This window comes from Hyla sarda, chromosome 7 (assembly GCF_029499605.1).
Source record: "Hyla sarda isolate aHylSar1 chromosome 7, aHylSar1.hap1, whole genome shotgun sequence".
Lineage (NCBI taxonomy): Eukaryota > Metazoa > Chordata > Amphibia > Anura > Hylidae > Hyla > Hyla sarda.
Genome location: NC_079195.1, coordinates 83,146,056 through 83,165,208, shown reverse-complemented (window position 1 = coordinate 83,165,208; position 19,153 = coordinate 83,146,056). Strand labels below are relative to the sequence as shown.

Genomic DNA, 19,153 nt, shown 5'->3' with positions numbered 1-19,153 from the left:
GACTCAGACAATTAAATTTTTACGTTTTCATTTTTTCCTCCTCGCCTTCTAAAAATCATAACTCTTTTATATTTTCATCCACAGACTAGTATGAGGGCTTGTTTTTTGCGAGACCAGTTGCCCTTTGTAATGACATAACTCATTATATCATAAAATGTATGGCGCAACCAAAAAACACTATTTTTGTGGGGAAATTAAAACGAAAAACGCAATTTTGCTAATTTTGGAAGGTTTCGTTTTCACGCCGTACAATTTATGGTAAAATTGACGTGTGTTCTTTATTCTGAGGGTCAATACGATTAAAATGATACCCATTATTACATACTTTTCTATTATTATTGTTGCGCTTAAAAGAAATCACAAACTTTTTAACCAAATTAGTACGTTTATAATCCCTTTATTTTGATGACCTCTAACTTTTTATTTTTCCGTATATGCGGCGGTATGGGGGCTCATTTTTTGCGCCATGATCTGTACTTTTTTTTGATACCACATTTGCATATAAAAAACTTTTAATACATTTTTTATAATTTTTCTTTAATAAAATGTATTAAAAAAGTAGCAATTTTGGACTTTTTTTTTTTTTCGTTCACGCCGTTCACCGTACGGGATCATTAACATTTTATTTTAATAGTTCGGACATTTACGCACGCGGCGATACCAAATATGTCTATAAAATGTATTTTTTTGCCGCTTTTTGGGGGTAAAATAGGAAAAAACGGACGTTTTACTTTTTTATTGGGGGAGGGGATTTTTCACTTTTTTTTACTTTTACATTTTTTTACATTTTTATTTACACTTGAATAGTCCCCATAGGGGACTATTCATAGCAATACCATGATTGCTAATACTGATCTGTTCTATGTATAGGACATAGAACAGATCAGTGTTATCGGCGATCTTCTGCTCTGGTCTGCTCGATCTCAGACCAGAGCAGGAGACGCCGGGAGCCGGACGGAGGAAGGCGAGGGGACCTCCATGCGGCGTTCTGAATGATCGGATCCCCGCAGCAGCGCTGCGGGCGATCTGATCATTCATTCATTCAAATCGGGCACTGCCGCAGATGCCGGGATCTGTATTGATCCCGGCACCTGAGGGGTTAATGGCGGACGCCCGCGAGATCGCAGACGTCGGCCATTGCCGGCGGGTCCCTGGCTGCGATCAGCAGCCGGGATCAGCCGCGCATGACACGGGCATTGCTCCGATGCCCGCGGTTATGCACAGGACGTAAATGTACGTCCTGGTGCGTTAAGTACCACCGCACCAGGACGTACATTTACGTCTTCCATCCTTAAGGGGTTAAAGCACTCCCCCTGTCCATAAAGTAGGGAAGGGGGCTGTTGCTTTCCTGGTTTGAGGAGTCACTTTTCCACCTTGAAAGGACTACTGTATTGTAATAGTGATACTATCTGTGGACTCTATAGTTTTATGTCCCTTGGGACTACCACCTGCTATAATTCTTTATCTGTGGATCGGTCACTAAATTATTATGTGTATCCTGCGTGACTATCTTTCTTTGTTTGTTTTATTGTACATGTGTTCTTTAATCTGTGGGTCAATACGATTAAAATGATACCCATGGCTGGATACTTTTATATTTTTGTACCGCTTAAAAAAAAATCTTAAACTTTTTGTACAAAATCAGTAATCTAAAACCACCCTATTTTGACCACCTATAATTTTTTTATTTTTCCGTATATAGGGTGGTATGAGGGCTCATTTTTTGTGCCGTCATCTGTACTTTTGATTGATACCATATTTGCATATCTAAAAAATGTAGATAATTTTTTATAAAAATTTTTTTGAATAAAATGTGACAAAAAAGCTGCATTTTTGGACTTTTAAAAAAATATTTACTTTTACGCCATTCACCGTACGGGATCATTAACATTATATTTTGATAGTTCGGACAATTACGCACACGGCAATATCAAATATGTTTTTTTTTTTTTTTTTTTTTTACATTTTTCAACCTTTATTTTTCACTTTTTATGTCCCCATAGGGGACTATCTATAGCAATCATTTGATTGCTAATACTGTTCAGTGCTATGCATAGGACATAGCACTGATCAGTATTATCTGCCATCTTCTGCTCTGGTCTGCTCGATCTCAGACTCAGATCGCAGGAGATGCCGGGAGACGGACGGAGGCAGGTGAGACCTCCGTCAGCCATTACAGATGATTGGATCTCCGCGGCAGTTCTGCGGGCGATCCAATCCTCTATTTTAACATGCGCATTGCTGCAGATGCCGTGATCTTTACTGATCACGGCATCTGAGGGATTAATGGCGGACATCCGAGCGATTGCGGATGTGAGCCATTACCGGCGGGTCCCTGGCTGCTGCTAGCAGCCGGAACCTGCCTTGTATGACGCGAGCACCGCTTGCTAAATACCGCCACACCAGGACGTACATTTACGTGGTTGTTAAGGGGTTAATATGATGTGCAACATGTACAATTTTTAAATGTTTAGTCAACGTTTCTCTTTTTGACTATTGATGTCATTCTTTGTGCTCCCTATTTCAGTTTATTTCAGCACTATAAGCTTTATGAATGCATGTTCACTGTCCCGAGGGATCAAATGGTTATAGGAGCAGAGGTAAGAAACAGCATCCAAATAATTGAAGTTTGCAAACGACCATATAAAAACAAATAATTTCAGGCAAAAGCCAAGGACGATACATCTTTATTTAAACTCTAAGTGGTATTGTAGATATTATCATTTGTTTAATATGGTTTGTATTATTCTTATTTTGAATATAATTAGATATCTTGGGGCCTATGTACATGGTCATACTGTATTGCACCTCTGTTTTGTATGTGTTTGTAATAGGGCCGTCATGGAGGTGTAAAAGCCATTCAATTTTACATGGAGGTCTAATGTTGGATGTCATAGATTTCTATGACTAAAAAGAGAAAATGTAACAGGTTCCATTGGAATCTATATGTAAAGCAGAATATCTCTATACACAAGTAGTCTGATGGAGCGTGTGATGTAGGCTGTATGGTTCAGTACTAAGGGAGCCCTACAGGCTCAGTCCACTGACAATCAGGCTTAGCCCCAATGTTCATGAGATTTTAGCCTTCTGACTTCATCTAAAGCATATTATAAAATGACTTCAGAAGCTATAATGGATGGAGAGCACTTCCCTAGAGAGGCTTTAAATACAGCCTCAGCCAAGGAGGAACATCTATAAAACTACCATATAAATGAACTCCGCTACATGTAAACACATGTTGTAAATGTCAGACACAAATAAAAGATTGAAGGACGTGAAATATTTATTTCTATTTTATAGGATAAAAACAAATAAAAGTAAGAGGAACACATTAAAATGCTGCATAACGAACTTACCTAATTTCATCATTATTTATTCATCTTAACTTAATGTCACTAGGAAAGTAAACATTTTATATGTCTGATCATATATGAAGCTAATTTTATTAGAAGTTTACATTAGTCTAATGATTCTAATGATTAGATGGCTGGCCGTTCAGATGACTTTTCTCTTAGATGTATGGGGCCTTTAACTAACATGTCATACAGGCATGAAGATATCATTACTATGTTTCCTTGAACTTGTACCCTCAACACTTGGAACAAAGGCGCCAGAGCATCAGGTCTGATTTGGGCTCCAAGTACAAATTACGTATCCCATTTTAACAGGTTTAAGGGGGGCCTGAATACTAGATTTCTGGACAGTAATTACATTTCAGGTTATGCATGCTAGATTTCTGGAAACAGGAATTTATTCTGATTGCCATATTTGGAGTAGGAAGGAATTTCCCCCCCCCCCCCTGGTATGGAGCAATTTGAATCTGCCTTTTAAAGATTTGTTTTGCCTTCCCTTGGATCAACTCAGTAGGGACACAATAGAGATATAGGTTGAACTTGGTTGGCTCTTGTCTTTTTTCACCTAATGAACAATGTAACTATTTAAGGAAATCAGTTTTTGCCCAAATAAGAAGTCATAGTTTACCTGGGATTTTTTTCTTGTTTTCTGAATTGCATTAAGCTTATGTGTCCCAGAATGGCTTTCCTTGTCAAAAGAGCTTGTTTCATCGTCATCTGTGAGTGTATGAGATTAATGCTGGTTTCACACAACATAAAATTTTCGGCACCTATTGTATTTTACGCAGGATAGCCCACAAAAAATTTGTCCGCATTTTCACAGCAACTCGGCGCATGAAATGCGCACCGATTTTTATGCATTGTGAACGTAGCCTAATGGTCCAATCCATTATTTTCACCTTGTTTTTCATTGCTGTGGTTATTTACTTTTATAATTTGTTTGAACACATTTATATATAGAAACAATGCCCTATTGAGGCAATGATGTTGCATTTAACCCCTTAACGACAGTGGACGTAAATGTACCTCATGTTGCCGTGGTACTAGCGCACCATGAAGTACATTTACGCTCTGCAATGACCGCGAGCACTTAAAGGGGTACTCCGGTGCTTAGACATCTTATCCTTTGGATAGGGGATAAGATGCCTGATCGCGGGAGTCCCGCCGCTGGGGACCCCCGGGATCTTGCTTTCGGCACCCTATTTGTAATCAGTCCCCGGAGCGTGTTCGCTCCGGAACTGATTACCGGCGACTACAGGGCGGGCGGCGTGTGATGTCACGCCCCCGCCCCCGTGTGATGTCACGCTCCGCCCCTCAATGCAAGCCTACGGGAGGGGGCGTGATAGCTGTCACGCCCCCTCCTGTAGGCTTGCATTGAGGGGCGGAGCGTGACATCACACGGGGCGGGGGCATGACGTCACACGCCGCCCGCCCTGTAGTCGCCGGTAATCAGTCCTGGAGTGAACACGCTCCGGGGGCTGATTACAAACGGGGTGCCGCATGCAAGATCCCGGGGGTCCCCAGCGGCGGGACTCCCGCGATCAGGCATCATATCCCCTATCCTTTGCTATGCCCTATGCATAACACTGAACAGTACTAGTAATTGCTATAAATAGTCCCCTATGGGGACATAAAAAGTGTAAGAAAAAAAAGTTTAAAAAATGTAAAAAATCACCTCCCCCAATAAAAATGTAAATCGTCCCTTTTTCCCATTTTACCCTCCAAAAAGCGTAAAAAAATAAAAATTATAAACATATGTGGTATTTCTGTGTGGGTAAATGTCTGAACTATAAAAGTATAATGTTAATTATACTGTATGGTGAATGACGTAAACGTAAAAAAAATAATTCCAAAATTGCTGCTTTTTTGTCACATTTTATTCCCAAAAAGATAATAAAAAGTGATCAAAAAGTAAAATATAAGCAAATGTGGTACCAATAAAAACTAAAGATCATGGCGCAAAAAATGAGCCCTCATACCATCCCTATACAGAAAAATGTGAAAGTTCTAGGTGATCAAAATAGGGCAATTTTAAACATACTCATTTTGTTAAAATGAATCGAGATTTATTTAAAGCGGTACAATAATAGAAAAGCATATGACATGTGTATCATTTTAAACGTATTGACCCATAGAATAAAGAAAACAGCGTGAAAACAAAACCTTCTAAAGTTTCTTAAATTGCGGTTTTCTTTTCAATTTCCTCACATAAATGTTTTTTTTGTTGTGCCGTACATTTTATGGTAAAATGAGTGATGTCATTACAAAGTAAAATTGATTACGCAAAACACAAGCCCTCATATGGGTCTGTGTGTAAAAATATAAAAGAGTTATGATTTTTAGAAGGTAAGGAGATCAAAACAAAAATGCAAAAATAAAATTGTCCTTGTTCTTAAAGGGGAACTCCGGCCCCAATACATCTTATCCCCTATTCAAAGCATAGGGGATAAGATGCCTGATCACGGGGGTCCCGCCGCTTGGGACCCCCACAATCTAGCATGCAGCACCCACCCAAGAGGGGGCAGAGTGGTGACATCACGATAATCCGTTGCGCGGTCTGGAGGCAAAAGACTGCGAGCCTCCAGCGCTTCCGGCAGTACTTACAGGTGGGTTCTGCATGCTAGATTGCGGGGGTCCCCAGCGGCAGGACCCCCGCGATCAGACATCTTATCCCCTATCCTTTGAATAGGGGATAAGATGTCTTGGGGACGGAGTACCCCTTTAAGGCCAAAATGGGCCTGGTCTTTAAGAAGTTAAAGGGTTACTCCATTGGAAAGCATTATTTTTTTTTTTAAATCAACTGGTGCCAGAGAGTTAAACAGATTTGTAAATTACTTCTGTATAAAAATCTTAATCCTTCCAATACTTGCCAGCTGCTGTATGCTTCACAGGAAGTTATTTTCTTTTTGAATTTCCTTTCTGTTTGGCCACAGTACTCTCTGCTGACAATTCTGTCCATTTTAGGAACTGTCCAGAGCAGAAACAAATCCCCATAGCAAACCTATCCTGCTCTTGACAGTTCCTGAGATGGACAGAGGTGTCAGCAAAGAGCACTGTGGTCAGACAGAAAATAAATTCAAAAAGAAAAGAACTTCCTCTGTAGTATACAGCAGCTGATAAGTACTGAGAGGATTAAGATTTTTTTTAAATAGAAGTAATTTACAGATCTGTTTAACTCTCAGGCATCAGTTGATAAAAAAAACAGTTTTCCAGTGAAGTACCCCTTTAAACAGATTTTATGCTAGAATTATGTGCAATAATGAAATCACCTTTTTGCACTTAGCCGCAACATTAATTCGGATTTTTTATCAAAAGTTAACAAAGCTAAAAAGGGGCAGTTCTTTCTTTTCCAATGGCACAGCTTGCCTTTAGACAGATTCATACTCCTATTTGCCTGTGACCTTCACTGGGTCACCTTGAGGTTATTTATCAATGCATCAAAGCTGCAAACCCCTGGTTAATTGAGCATGTATCTTGCATGAGATTTATGGTTCATTAAAACCACATTGGCTTTAGCAGATATGCTGATGAGATCATTTCTGGAAATTGCAGTTTTCAGACAGAACATTACATTGACAAAGTTAGACTTTGATATGTTTAAAGGTCCCGTCAAACATTGTATTTCCCTGTTATCTTAATGTTTACTTGTCATATCACAGAAAAATTGCTTATATGTGTTACTCACTAGATATTGCAGATTCTTTAAAGTCTTTTTTATGTGTCTAGCATTCATATTGGGTTTATTAATCCCTCAGTTCTGCTGCTTCTAACTTATTTTCACATTCACTGCTCAGGAAGGGACGTGTCTGAGGCAAGCACTAAGCCCGCCCTCACTCCCCATGCATTCACTTCTTCCCTGAGTCTGCTGTGCTGGGTCTCTTCATCCAATCACTGCAGGCTGCTCCGTTACCACATTCTCTCTGTTTTCAGACAGGAGTCTAATAGACAGGACAGGAATGAGCACAGAGGAGTGCTGGTCCTGCCCTCACTTACTGGACTTTGTCCCAGCCTGTGCTTCAGCTGGGACAAAGATGATTCTGCAGCCATGACAGGACTATGTTCTGAATGGTATGGGGACCAGTGGCCTTTTTATGAGCCATTATTCTTATAAAAAGCAGATGAAAACATTTTATGAAGTGTCTTAAAAAGGTTAATGTTTTTCCAAGATTTACAAAGTTTTTGATTCTGACACAGCCTATTTAAAGGGTTTGTGCACTGAAAATTTTTATTCAACCAAGGTGCCAAGGATGCACAATAAAACAATGAAAGCTTCTACTTCTCTCCCTCTCTTCCTCTTAGCCTCCGGTATTGGTGCCTATTGGTGTGATTTTAGATCATGAGTGCTTCCATTCCATTTACTCAGGGGACATTTCACCTTCATTCTCATCATCAGTCTCTGGACACCCACAATCAGCTCATTACCTCACTTACTGTGGCTAGGGAATAACTTTGTCTTGGGATTACCCCTTTAACTTGCATATCTGTTATGTATACTTACCTCTTTTGTGTGAGGAGTACTCCTGTCATGACCGGGGGTGGACAGGGAGAAGTGAGCCCTAAGCTGCCCCTATATACACTCTCCCGGCCTACTTGCCCATCCACCTTAACCCCTTGGGGACGGAGGGTTTTACCAGTTTTTGCACTTTCGTTTTTTCCTCCTTACCTTTTAAAAATCATAACCCTTTCAATTTTGCAGCTAAAAATCCATATGATGGCTTATTTTTTGCATCACCAATTTTATATTGTAATGACATCAATCATTTTACCCAAAAATCTACGGCGAAACGAAAAAAAAAAAATCATTGTGTGACAAAATTGAAGAAAAAATGCCATTTTGTAAATTTTGGGGGCTTCCGTTTCTACGCAGTACATTTTTCGGTAAAAATGACATCTAATCTTTATTCTGTAGGTCCATACGATTAAAATGATACCCTACTTACCGTATTTATCGGGGTATACCACGCACCGGCCTATAACACGCACCCTCATTTTACCAAGGATATTTGGGTAAAAAATTTTTTTACCCAAATATCCATGGTAAAATGAGGGTGCGTGTGTGCGCGTGTATACCCCGATACATCCCCAGGAAAGGAAGGGGGAGAGAGGCCGTCGCTGCCCGCTTCTCTCCCCCTGCCTTTCCTGGGGTCTAGAGCCCTGCTGCCGGCCCTTCTCTCCCCCTAGTTATCGGCGCCGCTGCCCGTTCTGTCCCCCTGACTATCGGTACCGGCGCCGATAGCCAGGGGGAGAGAAGCGGCGCCGACAGCCAGGGGGAGAGAAGGGGCAGCGGCACCCATTGCCGGCGCCGCTGCCCCATTGCCTCCCCCCATCCCCGGTGGCATAATTACCTGGGTCGGGTCCGCGCTGCTCCAGGCCTCTGGTGTGCGTCCCCTGCGTCGTTGCTATGCACGGCGCGGCGCACTGACGTCATGCGCCGCGCCGTGCAGCGCATAGCAACGACGAAGGGGACGCACGCCGGAGGCCTGAAGCAGTGCGGACCCGACCCAGGTAATTATGCCACCGGGGAGGCAACGGGGCAGCGGCGCCGGCAATGGGTGCCGCTGCCCCTTCTCTCCCCCTGGCTATCGGCGCCGGTACCGATAGTCAGGGGGACAGAACGGGCATCGGCGCCGATAGCCAGGGGGTGAGAAGGGCCGGCAGCAGGGCTCTAGACCCCCAGGGAAGGCAGGGGGAGAGAAGCGGGCAGCGACGGCCTCTCTCCCCCTGCCTTTCCTGGAGCGGTATCGGCATATAACACGCACATAGACTTTAGACTAAAAATTTTAGCCTAAAAAGTGCGTGTTATACGCCGATAAATACGGTATATAGGTTTGATTTTGTCGTACTTCTGTAAAAAATCATAACTACATGCAGGAAAATTTATACCTTTAAAATTGTCATCTTCTGACCCCTATAACTTTTTTATTTTTCAGCCTATGGGGCGGTATGAGGGCTAATTTTTTTGTGCTGTGATCTGAAGTTTTTAGCGGTACCATTTATGTATTGATCTGACTTTTTGATCACTTTTTATTCATTTTTTTTAAGATATAAAAATACGCTATTTTGGACTTAGGAATTTTTTTGCACGTACGCCATTGACTCTGTGGTTTATCTAACAATATATTTTTATAATTCGGACATCACACGGCGATACCACATGTTTATTTTTATTTACACAGTTTTTTTTTTATTGGGAAAAGGGGGTGATTTTTATTAACTTTTTTTTTCACTTTTTTTTTGCAATGTTATAGCTCCTATAGGGGGCTATAACACTGCACACACTGATCTTTTACATTGTTCAATGGTTTCTCATAGGAAACCATTGATCAATGATTCTGCCGCTTGACTGCTCATGCCTGGATCTCAGGCACTGAGCAGTCATTCGGCGATCGGACAGCGAGGAGGCAGGTTGGGACCCTCCAGCTGTCCTGTAAGCTATTCGGGATGCCGCAATTTCACTGCGGCGATCCCGAACAGCTCCCTTAGCTAATCGGCAGTGCTTTACTTTCACTTTAGACGCAGCGTTCAACTTTAAACTCCGCTAAAGGGTTAATAGCACGTGGCACCGCGATCAATGCCGCACGGTATGAGCCACAGGTCCCGGCCATTGTTTTAGGCCTGGCCCGACCCGCTATGACATGGAGCGGGCTGAGGGTGTATAGGTACACCCTCCACCCCCAAGGAGTTAAACGGTGGATCGACAACTTGGAGCCGGTCCCTCCCTACGCTAAAGTGCAGTAACTTAAAAACAAATAATATAAATAGGTAGTCACAGGCCAGAAACAGAACGGGAAAACTACCAGACAACCAGATATACCAGACAGAATATAAACTCACAAACAGGGCAGAATATAGTGTACTAACAAACATTTCAAAAACCGGAATCCCGATAAACGGCAGACATGATTAACCTGTTAAGGACCAAGGGCCTACCTGTACACCCTGAGTCCGCTCCCTTTCTATAACGCGGGGCCACGGCCTCTAACAACGGCCGGGACCCGTGGCTAATAGCGTGCGGCACTGATCGCGGTGCCACACGCTGTTAACCCTTTAGACACGGCGTTCAGAGTTGATGGCCGCGTCTAAAGTGAAACGAAACTACCCCCGGCTAGCTCAGTGGGCTCTCCACGACAGCCGCAGTGAAATTGCGGTGTCCTGAACAGCTGTAGGACACGAGGAGGGTCCCCTTACCTGCCTCTTGGTGTCCGATCGCCGAATGACTGCTCAGTGCCTAAGATCCAGGCAGATTCATCAAGCGGCAGATTCATCAATCAATGGTTTCCTATGAGAAACCATTGATCAATGTAAAAGATCAGTTAGTGCAATGTTATAGCCCCCTAGCCCCCCGAAGCCCAAACACAGGAAGTGTAGCCTGGAGTGCTGAGGGGGGGCTGTATCCAGCCTCATGCAATAATAGCTCCTCTCACACTTAACTGCCATATGCTGTTGGTTGGACACACCCCACTCAGTACTCCAGGCTGCACTTCCTGTGTTTGGGCTTCGGTCCATAGTCTGTGTATGAGATGGGGGAAAATGTGCTCTTGAGCTCTTCTAAGCAAAAATAAGAAAACTTCATTTTTTTTAAACAAAGTATATTAGAAATATTTTTTATTTACCATAAGGAGTGCAATAGCAAATTTTTTTTAATGGGAGATAACATTTAAGGGGTTAAATGAACAAGACAAGGCATGCAACAAGTATATAGCGGTTGCATGTGGTGGATTTGAGCTAAAAATTTGAGCTGAGGATAACCCCACAGATCAGAGCATGTGTAAAAAAAGCAAAATGTAGGGAAAAGTGCAATATGTAGGGAAACCTTAATAAATACTGTGGGAAAAAAATGTAGGTAATTAAAACCCACAAAGAAACCTACACAACACTCTTAGTAAATCGGGGCCTATGTCCAATTTGCTTTTTTTATTGCCTTTTTAGGATTAGTTCTAATACACACAAAGGGAATAAACATGTGTATAGCATTTTCTAGAAAAATATCAGGGGGGCCAACATTTACGGCCATGACTGTATGTCATATTCTAACATCAGGTATTATGGCGGAGGATTTAGATCTTTGTTCCGCAGGTAGCAGAGGTTAAGTAGGTGCACACTTTAGTCTTTTGCTTCTCTAATTAAATCACTCATAAGAAAAAAATCTGTCGTTACCTTGGCGCCTAACTCTTTCTAAAACATGACAGGAATTATAATAGCGCTAGCGTTTAATTGGTAAAAGTACCTCTCTTTTTAATTTACAGCAGGCACAATATTTGGCCTTCTTTAATCTTTTGATATCTGTCTTGTTCAAGAGATTACTTCTTTATTGGTTTAGAAATGAATTCAGTCAATTACTTCAGTGCTCTCGGGGGAGTTATATACAGCCTGAATAATTTGAACGCATCTATCTTTATTAAGCATTCAATAATGTGTTCCTTTTATATCCTAACAGTATTTCTGCTGCTTTTGTCATTTAATGATTTTTGTGTTAGGTGAACATTTTGCTGTGACCTTTCTTTCTCTGAACCTTGAGTACTTGGTTTAATAATCTCACAACGTCATTGCTGAGTGCCTAGAATATTTTTTTATTAATGTTTGTTATTTTTTATTTATTTATTTATTAATATGTTATTATTATGTCATGACACAGAAGTAACATTGTTACCTGTGGCGGTTTTCTGTTAGTAAGCATTGAAACAATTCTGATCGGCAATAGCTGGACGCTTTCATTTTATTACCTTGGCTCAGTACTTTGGAAACATTTAGGCAAGCTGTGAAATACATTGGGCACCTCTCCACTTAGAAAAGAGGATTTATTGACGTTCTGCTCCAGTGAGGAAAAAAATATACTCCAGGCTCACACCAGGATTTTACAATAAAAATAATAGGATTATTTAATTTACAAACAACAGGCTACTATAAAAATAGATGACGGTCCGCTGTAATGTTAATGAGAACACTATATTGGAAATGAGAATAATGGAAATCAGGGGAGAAAGCGCATTTAATATTGTCTCTGTGAAATTTCTTGTCAGGGACATAAAACTGACTCTGCTATAACATAGGTAGGGAAATTTATTCTGTAGAAATGATGAGAACATAGATAAACATTTTATGGAAATAAATGATATTCAGTCCTCTGTTAGTTTGTATTTCTAGAAAAATGTCAGTATATCATGGCATAGCAGTATGTTCTACAACATTCCCTTTCTAATGCAGATCAGTACAATAGCCTTCTAAAGATTTCTGTCTTTTTAGATTACAGTATAAGGGTAGGATCACACGTAACGGATCTGCAGCTTATTTTACGCTGCAGATCCGCAGGTGACCCGACCCTATAGTGGGCCTCCAGCTGTTTTCCAACCTCCTGCCCTGCCCACAGCAGCAATCTGCCACTATGAGCAGCCACACAGGGACCTACGAGTCACTGCGTTCAGCAGCGATGTCTGAGTACTTCGCATGCGAGTGGCGGCTCGCTCGTCCCTGTGTGGCTGCTCATAGTGGCGGATTGCTGCTGGAATAGGTGGGGGGAGGGGGTTACAGCTGGAGGCACATTATAGGGTCACCGGAGGAAAATATGCAGCACGAAATTCGGAGCAAAATACGGCACGTGTGACCCTACCCTTATGGTATATTCAGTTCCCTGACAGTTGTCCCCCGAAAAAAATAAATACAAAAAAAAAAAATTTATTACAGTATCAGTAACAGATAGAAAATGGCTGTAACAGATGGAAAAGTGTAGAGGTCAAATATGTATAAAAAATGTAGCAATAGTGGTGAAGAAGAGAATAAGCTTGGCTTGGCAGAAGTCACACAATGCCATTCTCTATCTGAGGCTGCAATATTAGTCACATTTTTTAGGTCAAAGTAGAAGTAGACTTGTCTTTTTGGACTAGATTGTCATGCAGTGTGGTTGTTCTAATGTTTTTCATTATACACTCCATGGGGGAGATTTATCATTAGGTGTCTATTGTAGACAAAGATCTACCCCTTTAAACTGCCAGTCTAATTTACACTCTTGCTCAATATTTTAAAGTTGTGCACTCCCCCCTCGCTCTACTGTGCACTCCTTCTCTACCTCACACTTCACAGAGCTGTGGCATTTTCCCGCTGTACACTGCTCACATAGCAAGTGCTGGAGCAGGAGTGTGTGACGAACAAAACTCTGCACAATAGTAAAATCATAAGTCTTTATAAAGTATAAATTTTGCGCCAAAAAATTAAAAAAAATTGGCGCGAAAAGTATCGACCACATTTTCAAAAAGCTTTGTGCCGCGGTTTACACTGTTCACGTTAGGTTTGTAAAAATGGGCGCGTCCACGTACATTGTCTGCTTTACATGATATTTTCAAAGGGGTGAGAGTGCAGTTTACATCAAAAATGTCACACCAGCTTTTTGATAGTGAAGAAATCACAGAAATGGTTGTAGTTTTATTTATTTTTATTTTTTTCCCCCCTTGTTTTAGATATGTGAATGCGGAGGACTACGTCAGATTCGGTGGATTGCGATAATGAACAGTGTTTTTTTTAAATGTCAATAAAAGGGTTAACGAGGGTTGTGGGGGAGTGTTTTTTTAATTTTTTAATTTTTATTTTTTTAAATAAAACATTTTTTTCAATGTGTTGTGTTTTTTATAATTGAATTTTCAGGCTTAGTTGTGGAAGGCATATATAAATTAAGGAAAAATAGACCAGCTCACCACTCTAATGCATAGACTCCATGCACAAATGGACAATGGTGCGGAAGCACGGATGCAGGGACCCGCCCCTCCCCGTAGCATGCAGACAGAAAAGGAAAGAAAATCCAGCCTCCGCAGGTGCAGGTGTGATAAAACTTAACATTTACTTCATCCCATTAAAATAAAAAAACATGGAGGAAAGGGAGTTGTGACATGTCACTCCGATTTTAGAGTGACATGTCAAAACTCCCTTTCCACCATGTTTTTTGATTTTAATGGGATGAAGTAAACGTTAAGTTTTATCGCACCTGCACCTGAGGAGCCTGGATTTTCTTTCCTTTTCTTAGTTGTGGAAGCCGTCTTGTAGACAGAATCCATTACTAAGCCAGGGCTAAGCCCCAAAATCAGTTAGTGCTAGCCCCCAATTATTACCCTGGTACCCACTGCCACAGGGGTGCCGAGATGAGCCGGTACCAACAGGCCCGGAGCATCAAAAATGGTGCTCATGGGCCTAGGCAGTAACAGGATGGCATTATTTAGGCTGGGGAGGGCCAGTAGCAATGGTCCTCACCCACCCTGGTAACGTCAGGCTTTTGCTGCTTGGTTAGTTGGTTGATTGGTACTGGCTGATACTGAAAAAATGGGGGAACCACGCACGTTTTTTTATTTATTTAAAAAAAAGAAACGCATAGGGTTCCCCCTATTTTCAGTATCAGCCAGATACCAACCAAGCAGCAACAGCCTGACGTTACCAGGGTGGGGCGAGGACCATTGTTACTAGCCCTTCCCAGCCTATATAACGCCAGCCTGTTACCACCTAGGCCCAGGAACACCATTTTTGACACTCCAGGCTTGTTGGTACCGGCTCTTCCCAGTACCCCTGTGGCGGTGGATATCGGGGTAATTATTGGGGGTTAGCGCCAGCTGATTTTTGGGCTAAAGCTAAGCCCTGCCTTAGTTATGGATTCTGTCCATAAGACAGCTTCCACTCTTAAGCCTGAAAATTCTATTATAAAAAACACGACACATTGAAAAAAAAATTATTTAAAAAAAACACTCCCCACAGCCCTCGTTAACCATTTTATTGAAATAAAAAAAAACGCTGGTCATGGTCGCAGTCCACCGAATCTGACGTAGCCCTCCGCATTCATGTATCTGAAATGAGAAGAAATGAAAAACAAGAAATATGGATTAGTACATTTTGTGCGCACATAATGCAGCATGTTCCTAAACAGGGAGCCTCCAATTGTTGCTAAATGACAATCCCATCATGGGGGCTGTAGTTAAGCAACAGCTGGAGTCTCCCTGTTTGGGAACACACTGCCAGAAATGCTCTGTTTCCATTATGCAAAACGCATAATGAGAACTGAGTCAGGACTGGACAGTGTAGCTCCGCCCCTAATGACGTTATCACTAGGGGCGGAGCAGTAAAGGTCGCAGGGGGTCTCAGGAGTGAGATCCCCTTTCGATCTGTCCCTCTTCCCTTGGACTACTACTCCCATCATGGGACAGAGTCTTTCCCATGATGGAAGTAGTTGTAGTACTGCAGCGCTGTGGGATGGCACTTGTACATCCCCCGGCTGCAGGACTTTTAGGACTACTACTCCCATCATGGACAAACTCCATCCATGATAGGAGTTATAGTCCTGGGGCTGAGGTGCAGATTGCAGCAGGTCATTCTGCAGAGACCCACTGTGATCCGCATTTATTAAGTTAGCAAGCTGGCGGCACATGCGGCTCCACTGCGCTCGCCGCTGGCTCCAGACAGGGAATACTGTATACACTGTCATAATTCATAATCCCCACCACCGGGAGACCGGAGCTCTGAATAGTGAATAGCTGTTCACCAATCAGAGCTCCCGTCGGCAGGGATTATGAATTATGACAGTGTATACAGGAGCCGGCGGGGAGCACAGTGTAGCCGCATTTACCGCCGGCTTTTACATCTGCACCTCAGCCCCTGGACTATAACTCCCATGATGGGCAGAGTCTGTCCATGATGGGAGTAGTAGTCCTAACTGTCCAAAAATTGTTAATATATTATGTTTCCAAAATGCAAAGGGTAACACAAGTTTCACATTCTCAGATGCTTTCTGACACTTTGGTACGTGTCCTCCGAGGTGGTGTATATTTGCGCAAGAAAAGTGCTTTTGCGCATTTTTTTGCATTTTAAAAAAACGCAGTTAATAAATTTGATTCTACAGTAGAAAGTGCTCTATGGTAAACTTAACCTTAGACATGACTATGAATAAAATCTATCGATTTTGCAAAAAAAAATGCACAAAAAAAGCTCTAAATACAATGATAAATTCCCCTCCATATACTTATTGTGCAGTGCCTCCTGTTTGTATATGTGCCAGTCATGGCCATGTGTTGCCAACTGAGAGTGGTAGAATACTTGAACTTTAAGACTTTGTTTTATCACACTAGCAGATCCCTATACATTGGCAGAAATATCAGCACTGTGTAATGTTGCTTGTCCCAGTGGTTGGTTGACGATCGACTAATTGGAAATGACAGCAAGAGGTACAAAGAGATGAACCTCTGCATAGACGAATTAGATAGAAGGGTGCATAGTGATCTATTCTGTACTGCAAGTGAAATTGGATGTCACATACTAAGCCTAGGACATCAAATAGTGTCTACACTAACCATCAGAAGGTGATTGCACAAGCCAGACGTCCAGCTACAGGTGTTCCATTGACCTCAAGCTACTGTTCTCACAGGCTATCATAGTACAGAGCAAGCCACCAATGGAGACTGTAATATAGGTCTGTCTGTTCTCTTCAATAATGAGTCCTGCTTTTGTCTCAGAGGCAGTAATAGCCAGAGATTCGTCAGGAGACCACATGGGCAATGCCATAAGGAGCCTTATACGGCGAAACAACATACCTGTCCTACTTAATTATGATGTGGGGCGCTATATGTACATTAGACAACCCCCTCTCTATTCTTTATTCCAGGTGCACTAACAGCTCTGTGTTACATTGATTTTGTCACATGATGCTGTATGGCCTGCAACATGTCTGGACTTATCTCTTATCCAGCACATTTAGGGTGTCATTGGTCGGCCATAGCAAAAGCTGCTGCCAGCAGGGGATCTTAATGATTTGTATACCCATGTGCATTCAGCATGGCAAAACATCCTTAGACAACCATTGACCTCTTTGATAGCATGCCAAGGCATTTAAAGGGGTACTCCGGTGGAAAACGTTTTTCTTTAAATCAACTGATGCCAGAAAGTTAAACAGATTTGTAAATTACTTCTATTAAAAAAATCTTAATCCTTCCAGTACTTATTAGCTGCTGAATACTGAAGAGGAAATTATTTTCTTTTTGGAACACAGTGCTCTCTGCTGACATCACGAGCACAGTGCTCTCTGCTGACATCTCTGTCCATTTTAGGAACTGTCCAGAGCAGCATATGTTTGCTATGGGGATTTTCTCCTACTCTGGACAGTTCTTAAAATGGATAGAGATGTCAGCAGAGAGCTCTGTGTTCCAAAAAGAAAATAATTTCATCTGTAGTATTTAGCAGCTAAAAAGTACTGGAAGGATTAAGATTTTTTAATAGAAGTAATTTACAAATCTGTTTAACTTTCTGGTGCCAGTTCATTAAAAAAAAAAAGTTTTCCACCGGAGTACCCCTTTAACCCCTTGGGAACGGAGCCCATTATGACCCTAAGGACGGGAGCATTTTTTGCAAATCTGACGACTGTCACTTTAAGCATTAATAACTCTGGGATGCTTTTACTTATAAATTGTATTCCGAGATAGTTTTTTTTGTGACATATTCTACTTTATGGTAGTGGTAAATTTTCGACAATACTTGCATCATTTCTTGGTGAAAAATTAAAACATTTTATGAAAAATTTGAAAATTTTTCATTTTGCTAACTTTGAAGCTCTCTGCTTGTAATTAAAATAGACATTCCAAATAAATTATATATTGATTCACATATACAATATGTCTACTTTATATTTACATAATAAAGTTGACATGTTTTTACTTTTGGAAGACATCAGAGGGCTTCAATGTTCAGCAGCAATTTTCCAATTTTTCACAAAATTTTCAAAATCGGAATTTTTCAGGGACCAGTTCAGTTTTGAAGTGGATTTGAAGGGCCTTCATATTAGAAATACCCCACAAATGACCCAATTATAAAAACTGCACCCCTCAAAGTATCCAAAATGACATTCAGTAAGTGTGTTAACCCTTTAGGTGTTTCACAGGAATAGCTGCAAAGTGAAGGAGAAAATTCTAAATCTTAATTTTTTACAATCGCATGTTCTTGTAGACCCAGTTTTTGAATTTTTACAAGTGGTAATAGGAGAAACCCCCCCCCCCCCCCCCGAAATTATTAACACAATTTCTCTTGAGTAAGGAAATACCTCATATTGTATGTTAAGTGTTCGGCAGGCGCAGTAGAGCGCTCAGAAGGGAAGGAGCAACAATGGGATTTTGGAGAGTGAATTTTGCTGAAATGGTTTTTGGGGGGCATGTCACATTTAGAAAGCCCCTATAATGCCAGAACAGCAGAAAAACCCACGTGGCATACCATTTTTTAAATTACACCCATCAAGGCACGTAACAAGGGGGCCCAGTTAGCCTTAACACCCCACAGGTGTTTGACAACTTAAAATCGGATGTGTAAATGAAAAAAAAAATGTTTTCACTAAAGTGCAGTTTTTCCCCAAATTTTAATTTTTTACAAAGGGTAATGGGAGAAAATGCTCCCCAAAATTTGTAATCCCATCTCTTCTGAGTATGGAAATAACCCATGTTAGGACGTAAAATGCTCTGCGGGCGAACTACAATGCTCAGAAGAGAAGGAGCACCATTGAGCTTTTGGAAAGAGAATTCTTTTGGAACGGTAGTCAGGGGCCATGTGCATTTACAAAGCCCCCGTGGTGCCAGAACAGTGGACCCCCCCACATGTGAACCCATTTTGGAAACTACACCCCTCACAGAATTTAATAAGTTGTGCAGTGAGTATGTACTGGCGTTTGACAGATCTTTGGAACAGTGGGCTGTGCAAATTAAAAATTAAATTTTTCATTTTCATGGACCACTGTTCCCAAGATCTGTCAGGCACCTGTGGAGTGTAAATGCTCACTGCACTCCTTAATACATTAC

The 19,153-nt window shown here is 41.5% G+C and overlaps 1 protein-coding gene across 3 annotated transcripts in view; it reads left to right on the top strand.

Moving 5' to 3' along the window:
- CABCOCO1 (ciliary associated calcium binding coiled-coil 1) overlaps positions 1–19,153 on the top strand; it is a 187,551-nt gene that overhangs the window by 52,183 nt on the left and 116,215 nt on the right. For all 3 annotated transcript variants that reach the window (XM_056529843.1, XM_056529842.1, XM_056529845.1), the window contains exon 5: positions 2,528–2,600. In XM_056529843.1, coding sequence (XP_056385818.1) covers positions 2,528–2,600 — 73 coding nt within the window. The remainder of the gene's footprint in view (positions 1–2,527; positions 2,601–19,153) is intronic.